Source organism: Trichosurus vulpecula, chromosome 8 (genome assembly GCF_011100635.1).
Source record: "Trichosurus vulpecula isolate mTriVul1 chromosome 8, mTriVul1.pri, whole genome shotgun sequence".
NCBI classification, from domain to species: Eukaryota; Metazoa; Chordata; class Mammalia; order Diprotodontia; family Phalangeridae; genus Trichosurus; species Trichosurus vulpecula.
The window spans coordinates 83,593,683-83,606,298 of record NC_050580.1 but is presented as its reverse complement, the minus strand read 5'-3'; the positions used below and the strand labels follow the sequence as shown (position 1 = coordinate 83,606,298).

The 12,616-nt window shown below is 40.1% G+C and overlaps 1 protein-coding gene across 4 annotated transcripts in view; it reads right to left on the bottom strand.

Moving 5' to 3' along the window:
• The window catches only part of CPEB3 (cytoplasmic polyadenylation element binding protein 3), a 177,857-nt gene extending 165,479 nt beyond the window's left edge, over nt 1-12,378 (bottom strand). For 3 of the 4 annotated variants that reach the window (XM_036737211.1, XM_036737213.1, XM_036737214.1), the window contains exons 1-2: nt 9,819-9,920; nt 8,546-9,609 (exon numbers count right to left, since the gene is read on the bottom strand). In XM_036737211.1, the coding sequence (XP_036593106.1) occupies nt 8,546-9,598 (1,053 nt within the window). In that variant the 5' untranslated portion in view covers nt 9,599-9,609; nt 9,819-9,920. Of the gene's footprint in view, nt 1-8,545; nt 9,610-9,818; nt 9,921-12,299 lie in introns of those variants that run through there. The other variant, XM_036737212.1, reaches the window with a different exon arrangement.
• Nucleotides 12,379-12,616: the final 238 nt, after the last annotated feature.

Sequence of the window (12,616 nt, the reverse complement as noted above, 5' to 3'; positions counted from 1 at the left end):
GTGACTTGCCAAAGGTCATACAGCTAGTAAGTGTGTGAGGTGAGATTTGAACCCAGGAAGATGAGTCTTCCTGACTTCAGGCTCAGCACTCTATCCATTGCTCCACCTATTGCCCTCTCATATAGTTATTTTCTCATATCACATAACGATAGGGTCATAAATGCATAAGTTTACCTACTTAGTAGTCTAAATGGGGCAGGGTCTCCCAATGCATCCCAGACTATCTCCAGCCATTCTGGTGAATATCCACTGGACCCAGATGGCTCTGGAGGAGAAAGTAAGGCTGGTGACCTTGCACAACCCTCCCTCATTCAAATCAAAGTCAACTGCAAGTCACGTCATCATTTCCCTGATGTTACGGTCCTCTTCGAAAACAAAGGACAAACACAACCTGATAAGTACAATGTAAATTTGTTGCTTTTGGAAGAAATCAACGTTAAACCATAACAGAACCTATAGACAACTTACAGCAACAAAGACAAAAAAAAACTGAAAAGCAACATTTGAACTTCCATACTGAACTGATCAGGAATTTCCTGAGCATGAGGAATTCTCTAAGAAATTTGTTAAAGGTTCCATACCACAAATAGCCTCATGCTCACTTATTCCTGGGAAAATTCTCAGGTAGCTGCTATGACTCTAGCCCAGAAAGTCCCAAGTACAACCCTACATAATAATCCCCAAAGACTGTCACTGCCAAAAGCCAAAACAGCTTTTCCCAAAGTAACTTAGTAGGGCCACCTCAGGATGTAAATCTAGGAGGCCTCTGGGTTCGAACCTGAGGGTCCAAAGGGATTACTACTGTCTGGTAGCATTGGTACTGGTCAACAAATCACAGGTTTGAGAAGTTTGACCAAAAAAATCAACAGTTAGAATATTTGCAAAATCAGTCACCAGTACTATACCTAAATTCTGTCCAAAAGCCTGTTTCAACAAAGGCCTTCAGACAAAGTCCTATTGCACTGCTAATTCTACCATGAAAATAAGCAAGTATTCATAAGTTATCTTTTGAAGGGAAGCAATCATCCCTGGGTCAATCCAACACTGAGAAACTACAATGTCTCTGTATGACTCATTCGAACTGCCCTTACCTACCACTACCTAGGTTTTGTTTGGTGTTTCATTAGAGCAAGATTTTGCTGTCTTAAATAGAAAATCCTCAATATAATAAAATCCTGTGTTCCAAATTCCCAGGCTGATATTAACTAAAAAAAAAACCCCAAACAAAATTACAATGATGATTAGGTACTAGTCACTAGGAAAAATGGTCATGCTTGACAGCCTCCAGTGATTCCTTAACAATGTGATCAACAGCCATAAGGGTTAGCAAGGAAAAAAAAATAAGTAGACATTAGGTTTCATTAAGAAAAAACCAAACCCCAAAACCCCAGCCTGTCTTTCCTCAACTCTCTTTTACTCTGCATACAAGTAAAGCTGCTAAACCAAAACTAACAAGCCATTCTATACCACCATTCCCACCCCTCCCCAGAAAAAGCCACATGGGTCAGAGTGGACCACCTGGGAACTTGAATTCAAGTTTCAAATTTTCAGGACAAGAGTTGTTTACTTTTATGTATTTATAGAAATGACTTTTGCTACCACATTTCTATCCCCCAATAATTAGCAGTTGATACAGATATGACTTTAAAGATTTACAAAGTGCTCTGAATACACCCTCTCATTTGAACCTCCTAATAGCCCTGTGAGGCAGGTAGAGGCATACCTCATTTTACCACACTTCACAAATACTGCAGTTTTTATAAATTGAAGGTTTATGGTAACCCTTCACTGAGCAAATGCATTGGCTTTCCAACAGCGGGTGTTCACAGCATGTCCCTACGTCACACTTTGGGAATTCTCACAATATTTCAAACATTTTCATTATTATAATATTTGTCACAGTGATCCGCGATCAGTGATCTTTGTTGTTATTATAGTAATTATTTAGTGGCCCTCCAAACTGAGCCCATAGAAGACTGTGAACTTAATAGATAAATGTTGTATGGGTTCTGACTGCTCCACCTGCTCAAAGATTTCCCTTCTCTCTCCCTCTCCTCAGGCCTCCCTATTCCCTGAGAAACAAAGATGCTGAAATTAGGCCAGTTAATAACTCTACAATGGCCTCTATGTGTTCAAGTGAAAGGAAGAGTCAATTGATGTGGCAAACTTCATTGTTGTCTTATTTAAGAAATTGCCACATTCACCCCAAACTTCAGCAACTACCACCCTGATCAGTCAGCAGCCACCAACATCAAGGCAAGACCCTCCAGCAAAAAGATTATGACTTGCTGAAGGTTCAGGTGATGGTTAGCATTTTTTAAGCAATAACATTTTTAATTAAGGTATGTACATTTTTTTAGATTAATACTATTACACACTTAATGGAACAGGAAAGTGTAAACATAACTTTTATAATGCACATCCAAAAGATTCATGTGACTCCTTTAATTGTGATATTTGCTTTACTGTGGTGGTTTGGCACCAAAACTGCAATATCTCTGAGGTATGTCTGTACTCGGGTTTCATTTCCATGTTTATGAATGAGAAAGCAGAGGTAAATGACTCAACCATGTTCACAAACCAAATATACTCTGAGGGCAGGTCTGTGAACTGAGGTCTTCTTTGCTACAGGTCCAACACTCTATCTATTATGTGATGTTGCCCCTGAGCTCCCTCAGTTCTTGGTTGTGACTACTGCTAGAATCAAACAGAAAAGAATTTGATAATTCTGATCTTGTAACCCAAGTTCCCTCTGTTATGTTTTTTTTTTTGGAAGGGGGAAGGCAGGGCAATTGGGGTTAAGTGACTTGCTCAAGGTCACACAGCTAATAAGTGTGTCAAGTGTCTAAGGCCACATTTGGACTCAGGTCCTCCTGACTCCAGGGCAGGTGTTCTACTCACTGTGCCACCTAGCTGCCCCTAAGTTCCCTCTGTTATACAGTCAAATCCTATTGTTACAACTGAACAAACATGAAAACCTCTGGGGTGTCAAAACATTTTTCACATTACCCTACCCCCTGGCAGAAAATGAGCATTTAGACCACTACCCCACCACCACCAAAAGCAGTCAGCTGGACAGCCAATAACAGCCAAACAGCTACTCAGGTAAACCAGTGCATTAAGATAATAAATTGTTCATATCCCTATCTGATGAGAAAGAAAAAACTGGTTATTTCATCTAAAAGGTTAGAATTCTGATTATGAATGTTATCAGCCTCCTAAGTAAGTGAACGAAATAGAAATTCAACAAGTTTTCTATCTGCAGTATGTCATAGTGAACAGAGAAGCTGCCTCTGAGGCAGGAAGTCCAGGGTTCAAGTCCCACCCTTGATACATGCTAGCTATGTAACCATAGATCAGTTACTTAGCCTCCTGGCCAGTAATTCTGTAAAGTAAGTTACCAAGGGATAATTAGCTACAATGAAAATGAAACACAAGTGTAGACCTAAATGAAAAAAACAAACCTCCAACACAAATGCTACTCATTTTTAGCATACTCTTTGTCAAATACTGTTTACACCATCATACTTTTAATATCCTTCAGTAACATGAGAAATACTTTTACATTTCTCTAGCTAATACTGCTTCTAAATACAACCAAGACTTTGTGGACCTGTTCCTAGCACGTTGTCTTACACATCTCTTTGTCTAACACCCTCCATGCCACGGCATGACAGGTCTGAAGCTCCTTATTTTATGGTAGCTAAGAAAGCAGATGATATTACCAACTAGAGAAAGTCAAGTCTCCTGTTTTCAATCTAGGTCAAGTTATCCTCACTCCAACAGGAAACTCTACCCTAGATCAATTATATTGCTTTCTGAATTAGCAGTAGTAACATGACAACATGGAACCATCTGTTAAAAAAAAAGAGCTGTTTACCCTCCTAAACAAAAAATCCCAATGACTTTCACTTCAAAAAAAATTTTTTGCTCCATTGCAAATTATAACCATATGCATTTGCATAACCATATGCAAATAAAATTCAAATAAGTTTCAGATAAGAAATATAAAACTAAGTTGAATGATTAGGGAAAACAAAGTAAATTTTTTTTGGAGGGAGCCAAAAACTGATTTAAGGATTATAAGAATTGATCTTTAAAGAAGTACCCATACACAGCTATGTGTGGGGAGCATAGAGACTGGAGCTATGATTTCACTGATACACTGAACCTCTAATATAAGGACTCTACTACTGCAATGTGGGAAAATAGTCTGAGAGGTTCAGTGAATTCAAGGTCATAGGGCCAGAGTGGGTCAGAGGCACAACTTCAACATAGGACTCTCTGTGGCTCTGAAGCAAACTATCTACTATAATATGTGTGTGCTATGTGAATAACCAATGCTAGATACAGTCTAGGATCAAGCAACTAAAATTATTAAGGCAGATAAAGGACTTAAAAAGGAAACACTAACATTTATTTTATATGTACTTACATGTGTCTCCTGTATCCATAAAGTGTTCAAGAACCAAGAGCAAATTTATTTGGAAACTCCTTTGAATATACTTGGGGCAATATAATTTACAACTTGGAACCCAATTGGGTTATTAATCTGAATATATAACTCAGTTAACCTGTACTTAGAATCCAAATAAGAAAGCTCAAAAAAAAAATTCAATTCAACCAACACATGTTAACACCTTATTACTATGGTGAGAATACAATTAGTTAAGACAAGGTCCTGCCTACTTGAAGCTTACAATCTATTAACAAGATATGTCACAAACATAGATAATATTGATCTATCACACTACATAATTAGTGCATTACAGGTTAGCACAATGAGACACTGCATTGAAAGAGCAATGGTTGTTACTGACTGGGATTTGAGAAATCAAGAGAGGCTTCATGGAACAGGGATATCTGATTTAGGTTTTAAAGGATGAAAGTATTCACCAGGTATAGAAATGGCAGGGGGATATTCCAGGTTTAGCAAATAGCATGATTAAAGTATAGAGGAAAGAAAATGGCATACTGGAGAGTTGATTCTCTTTTAAGAGAAAAACAAGTCTTGGAGAGACGGGAGGGAAGGGAGAAAAAAAATTTTGGAACTCAGAATCTTATAAAAGTGAATGTTGAAAATTATCTTTACATGTAATTGGAAAAAATAAAATACTATTAAGTGGGGAAAAAAGAGAAAAACAAGCAAGCCTCCTATAACTACAATCCTTTTCTCCGATACTTAGTATTCTTAACAGTTACCCTTAGACAATGAAAAATTCTCAAGTGCCTTCAAAGAAAGATTAGATTGTGCTAAACATAGGTTTGGTGTTTAGTTAACTCTTATACATAAGCAACCTATGTTGGAAGTCTACAGCAATTGTCAAATAACCAAAATATTCAGTCAACCTGAACACCCTATTCCTCAAACGTTACCACTAAACAAGGTGTTACTGTGTATACAATGACGTTTTCCCTTTATTCAGAGAATTTCATTGATTGGTCTAATTCCTTTAGATTTAGTCATTTTACTCATCATTATGCCCTTGGTTGCTGGAGGGTGTGGAATCTTACACAGAATTATGAAGAAGTCCTTAAACATTGCTGTAATTATGTGCCTTGGGATGGGGTCCAAGGTCAACCAGCAATCATAATACAGTATGATTCCAGTGTATATCAGTTTAAAAAATGAAAACAAAAAAATTCTTTAAATCACTGACAAAGAGTTTTTTTTTTAAATTACATCATCTAATGCTGTGTGACCTTCACAGGTCATTCAACCTTTCATAGCCTCAATTTCTTAATCTGTAAAAATACTCTTCTTCATATTATAGTTTAAATAGTTGGTGCCCACAAGTATTTCCAAGCTTAAAGATCTATGAAATAATACTACTTTTCTTTGAAATCATTGAGATTTCATGGAAAAAATATTAATAATCTATATTGTCTAGCAATTAAAAGCTACCATTAGGACCACTTAAAATGCTTTTTCATTTGTTTTTAAAAAATTTAATACTTCATGTAATTCAACCAATTAGATGAAAATATGCATATTTTGTTAACACTTTTCAAAGTTTCATCTTTCCTTTTTTTTTTTTTTTTAAACTAGGCTGCAAACAAATTGATGATTCTGGCTAACTTATATCAAGCCAAAAGAGAGTCAGTTAATAATCCCTCTATCTCATATAACCCAAAAATATTCATAACACAATTGTGCATTTTAAGTAGGAAGGAGGTAACATGACATTAATTGACAAAGCTTTTCATAAGACCAAAAACAGTACTATTTAGCTCTTCAAATTACAAACAGTTCTTGGTTATTCAGAAACATTCTCATTCATTCTCATTCTCTCTCTCTCTCTCTCTCTCTCTCTCACACACACACACACACACACACACACACACACACACTCACACCTTTTAGTTATTCTACTACTCAAGAGCAATGAATGGACAGGAGAAGAAAATCAGTCCATTTTTGCCACTTATTAGAAGCTCTGAACAATTGTTTGATGAGATGCAGATGGCAATCCCAACAGACTGGCTAAAATTATGTTTGGGCATTTGCAGGGGGATGGAGATGGGGTAGATTTTATTGATTGAGCTATTCCTGTTTTCCCAAGTAATGACAAATTATCAGGGATTAGCTATATTCACATTCAAGTATTCCTAAAAAATACCTAAATATTGCCAATTTCACCCCTATCCCAGATTTTCCAAAGGCAGCGGGGTGAGGGGTGAATTTAAATGCACATTCAGGATGTTTTACTTTAAAAAAACATGAACAAATTATGGACTTTAATTTTGGGACTACATATTCAGACAGTAAACAAAGGCATACAGTAATGTGTAGTTTTCATTATACATGTCAATGGAAAATGGAAATACACCATAATTGGCAAGTGCATGAGCTGAAGTAGGGGGAGGGAGAGAGTGGGCAGGAGGGGAAAGAAGATCCTGACAGAAAACGTAGAGATGCTTTCTTCCTTCGTGGTGGGCCCTGGAGCCTCATTTAAAAAAAAAAAAAGATTTCAGAAAGCATCTATCCCTTCTCTTCTTTCGATGTTTGCCAGGCTGACACTTGGCTTGCAGTTTTCATGAGTTTCAAAAGAAAAAGATTCTTGCCTTAAAATCATGATCTCTATTCTTGTCATCCCAATCCATGTATAGATACAACAGCCTGAAGCCCAATAATCTCAGGTCCTCCTACAAGAAGGCCATTCAAAACCAAATAACCCAAGCATTCTTTCACAATAATGAACAGTAAAGGAGAAACCAGGTGTATCAAGCCCTTTAAACACCCCTTCTCAACTGGTTTGTTCAGCCATCTTCCAACACTGCTCACAGGAGTTTCTGTTTCGTCTACTAGAACATCAAATTTGAACACTTTCCAAAGACAATCCCCTATTTCCATCCTCATCTCTTCTCTTTGTAATTCAGTTTAGAAGTTTACATCCATGTCCATTTAAGAGGACAGGGCAAGTGTTTGCCTGAAAACCGAAAAATATAGTAAATATTCACCTTTACGCATCAACTGTGCTCTAGACCAATCCTGTGGCCGTGAAAATTATTAAAAGGCAAAAAAAAAAAATACCAATAGTATCATTCAACCTTCCCAGGCAGTCCCCTGGTTTCTTCATTGGTATTTAACACCAAAGCATGAGACTCGTTTTTCATTAAAGTTGCAGAGCTTTTATTTTCCTGAGTTTCAAATGTTGTAATTGATCTGCATTGTCTTCTTAAGTAACAAAACTGGTGAAGGACACTGCAGCTTTAAATATTTCAGTACTACCTAAGAAATAGACTCCATTGCAATATGGCTCTGAAGGTCGTGTCCTATTGTCTCTTTTCTCTACAAATATACTAAATGACATCTAAGTAATTTTTATATAATAGCGGGGTGGTTGCCTCCCTAGAATTTCCACTTCATCTTCCCCACACTGCTCCTGTGTTTATTTAGAATCTTATACTCCTAATTTTCTCCGCAGGAGAGATAAGCTGATTGCTACTAATGATTCCAGTACCTTACCTAGACACAAACACATGTGTTCACATTAGTTTAATTGAGCATATGCAACTATCTTAAAAGGACATCTCCCAATGGTTGAAAGACTCTTCAATAGTGAAAGCAGAAAGGACTGGGAATGGACAGCTTTGAGCCTGCACTGGCATTCCTGATTGCAGAACTGAAATGTGTCCCTAGTTAAAATGACAGGAATTCCATACCGCTAAATCTCGAGATAGTCTAGCAACCTAGCGATTCACTTTTTCAGAAAGCTTCACTTCCCTCAAAGACACCAAATAACATCCAAATCCACAATGAACAAGAGCTTAAGAGGAACAGGGTAGTAGAATAGGACAATCAAACTCGAGTGTCGATGCGTTTATGTAAATTCCTTAAACTACAGGAATGATATTCACGCGAGGACAAGCCAGTATAAACGAGGGGCCATGGGCAAGGAAAGGGGACCATGACATGTAGCCGGTAACGTGGGACACAGATGCAGAACCCAAAAGCCCGGCAAGGAAGCAACAGCACTCGGGAAGGGGGGCGGGGGGAGTAGAGGAGGAGGAAGGTATGCGCAGGTGCATTTGGAGTTATTACCTGAAATGGCAACAGATTGTTACCATTATCAGTCCGAAAAGCGTTATCCTCCATCCAGGATTTGGAGGTGAGAGGGGCCGCCCGGGGGAACTTCGGGGGCGCAATCACATTGCTGGAGAAGGGTTTTTTGAGAGGAGAGATGGGATTAAGTGGAGACGGCACGCCGACCCCGACTCCGACACCTACGCCGACAGCCCGGCGAGGGTCCCTGCCGGCTTGCAGCCCGCCCCAGGGATTGGAAGGGGTGCTCCAGGCGGCGTTCTGGTGGTTGTTCCAGCTGGAGGAGGATGAGGACGCCGAGGCAGAGGACGGCTTGCTGGTCATGATGGGCTGATGGCTGTACGCCGCGGCGTTTCTTTGGGTGTAGGACGCTTGGTTAGGGCTCACCGGCGACCTGCGCTGCTGCTGCTGCTGCGCCTGCTGCTGTGCCTGCGGCTGTGCGGGAGGCGGCGGCTGGGGCTGTGGCGGCGGCTGCTGCTGCTGCTGTTGCGGCGGCGGCGGCGGCGGCTGCGGCTGCGGGGCCGGCAGTGGAGGAGGCGGTGGCGGCTGCTGCTGTTGGTGGTGCTGAGCCTGCGCTAGGCCGATCTGCGGGGTGAAAGTGCCTCCGAAGACCGGGTTGACGTGGTGAGGGAAATTCTGAAAAAGCATGGTCCCATTGACGGGGGTGATCCCTTGAAAAAAACTGTCCTCCACGGCGTTCGTGGTGCCTGTCGACCAGGTGCTCCCGAAGGAAGGGGACAAGGACGTGCCCGGCGCCGCGGCAGGCTCCTGCGGCGGGGGCTGGTGGAAGCTCAAGCCGGGCAGGAGCGGAGATTCCATCTGCATCTTTTCCTTGCTGTTGGGGGCCGTCGAAGAAGTCGCCGCCGCTGCTGTTGGATTGAGACTCGTCACTGGGCTGCTGTCCTCCGGCTTGGGGGTCTCTGAGGAGAGGGGCGTGGAAGAGGCTTCCGCTGCGTTTGGCTCTTGCTGCTGCTGCTGCTGTTGTTGCTGCTGCTGCTGCTGCCGCTGCTGAGGCTGGGTTTTGCTTTTGTCCATCAGTAAATCATCCTGCATGGTTTGCGCAGCTGAAACGGGAAAAAAGAGAGGCGTGTTATTATTAATGGGCTCATCAATGCCACTCGCAGAAGCGGTGGGGTATTTCACTTGAGAAAATCCAGTGCCACTGCCACTAGCCAATTGCAATGCAAATCCGTAATCTCCCATTTAGAAGCCCCAGTCTGGTAAGGCGGTGGGTCACGCTAGAACTCTAAAAATATGGTTTTAGCAGCTTCACCCTTTCTGGTGTCTTGGCTCCTTTCAGTGTTAGTGAGAGATGTGCTTATAGGACAGAGATATACGACAATTTCGCCACGTCTCTTTTTCCCTTCACCGGAACTCAGAGCGCTCACCCTGCAATGAGAAACTGATTCTGGTTCCTGTTTTTTCCAAGCACCACCCTCCCCCAGTTATTTGCATACGTCAATAAATACTGCTGCGTCCTTCAGCAAGGTTAAAAAGACACCAGTCACTACACTCCTTCCCCCCCCCCCCCACCCCTTCCCCGCTTGAGCACTTTAAAGGAACAGGAGTCTTATCCTTGATTAGCAAACTACCTTCTTGCTTTTGTAATTGTTTCATTTAACTGCAAAGAATCACGAGGGGGAAAAAAATCTTTGCATTTGGTAAAAGAAGCCTCAGCTGCACAATCATTCTCTGGTCTTGAGTACTGCAGCCTACTCCATTTTGTTAGGAACCTTTAAAAGCAGTCATTTTTAAGGGGGGGGGGGGTGTGGGGGAGACTAACTGTAGCTAATATGCAATTCTGTTTGTCCTTTATTACTCTGAGGAATACATACATATATATTCCATATGCATATATTCCTGTTAGGTTTTTTTCAATATTACTAATTACAATCCAAGGCATTCTTTTCAGTCAGTTATTTCAGTTTTCAGTACCTATCTTTGAATCTCTTTGCAGAGTAGAACAATGGTTCCAGTCGGATTTGAGGTCAAAAATTAGAGTAAGGCTGTGACATCAGTGGACTCAATTTTAATCCCTATGAGATTTAGCCAGACAATCAGGGCAAGTTTTGAGTCCTTAAATTGACACTACCAAATTCCAGAATAAATTATCATACAACTGGTATTTTACAGTGGAAAGACCGGGATATTAGTGGTCCCAACAACAATTCAACCCAAAAAATGAATTAAAAACAGAAAAGCACAAAACATGTCTGTACATCCTGATGATACTGCTTTTGCCAAAAAGAGCTTCCCTTTGCCCCATAAGGATGATGTGGTATTTTCCATTTCACACAAGAGAAATACATTATTTACCTTCAAAATATTCCTGAATGCTTAAGGATAAAAAAGTCATCATTCTAAACATGTAGATTGCATATATACTATTCCCCAGCTTCTGTATTGTTAATGTTCATAGTCTAAGTATTTTTAAATTTATGCCCATGAATTTTACATTATGCCAAAGCCCTATCAAATATTTGGGGAATTTGCAAGTGTATAAGGCCAAACGTATAACTGTTTGGATGATGATTCAGTATAATTAGAAGTTATTGATATAGTTAGTATGGCTATTTTAGTTATTTTATTCTACCCACCTTGCAGCACTATATACTTTTGGGCTGCTATTGTTATAAATCTGCCAGTTATTGTAGAAGCAGCTTTCTCTGAACCAAGGCATTTACATATACTGAATATTTGCCTTGGGTTTAACAGGAGAAATAGAATGAAAAACTGAGAAAATATTATCTTAACTGTAAATAGATGAGGATAGAAAGGTTACAAGTAATGCACTATTCTATTTTAAGAATACCCTACAAATGGCTAATCTAGGGTTCTTTTTCTAGGTGAGTTTCATACAAACAAAATGTGGAGGGAAAAACTTGACACCCCCTGTCCTTTGTCTCCCATTCTTCCCCCACACCTCCTATGACAGATTAGCCTCTATTATCAACTAAACACACAACTAATTGTATTTTCTTCCATCTTGGCCTAAAACAATTACTTTAAGTATCATAAAATGGGAAAGTTTCCAAGAAAGAACACAAAAGATTTAGATGTGCACATCACGAAGTTCTGCTGCTGTCCAGGAGGATGATCATGGAAAAAGACCTCTCCACACTTATTTGAGTAATGCTGCAGTAAACCTGAAGGCTCGAAAATCTGAGTAGCTTCCAATGAGCTAGAATTTTTATTATGATAACCACATCATCATGGATGAAACTGTGGACTCATTTCATTGTAATTGTAATATCACTTTGCTTCTTGTCTTCTTAAAATATCCATTGTGCAAGTGTGTGTGTTTTTTTTAAATAGTGAATTTTAAAAAAATATTCTAAGTGGAAGAGGGACTGTATCATACCCCACCCAAAGCAAAAAACAAACAACCTAAAAAATCAATTGTTATTGATGATCAGGAGGAGGTGGAATGCTAGCATTACGTATTTCTTTTCTCACTATGGCTTAGAGGTATACATTTCACCGTTAACATAAATTCAGCACTATTATCAAGGTCAAGATCTGCCTTTACTAAAAATTACCTGTCAGGACAAGAGGCGGACACTGAATTAAGATAACATTTGCAGTACTATTACCCGAAGTCTCTCAATTACCATTGGTGCGAGTCTTTCGTGCTCATTTTTACAGCAAAGTCCTGGAAATATATTACACCATCCCCCACCACCCTAACAATACTGTCTTCTTTTGCATGCAGTAAACGACAGGCTCAATCCCCGAATTCTCATTTGGCAGTTACCTTTGAGTGTCCAGCTTTTAAGGATCGATAAAAATTAAAGTGTACAGTATTTATTTTTCTTCTTTCGGGTTGATTATCTGACTGCTCCGGCAAAAGCACTTTGACAACTGGAAGACTAGAGGGCATGCGCACCCGAGGAACTGTGGGGACTGGAGTCTCTGGCCAGCGCCTTGCCGTCCCGGCACGTTGGCAGGAAAGGAGGAGAGTTCACCAAGACAGAGTCGTAATATTCAAGAAGAAAACAGTTGCACCCTGTTCGCGTTAGTTAACAACCAGCCTGAATCATTAGTTGAGGAAATGAATTGAGGATGGAGGAA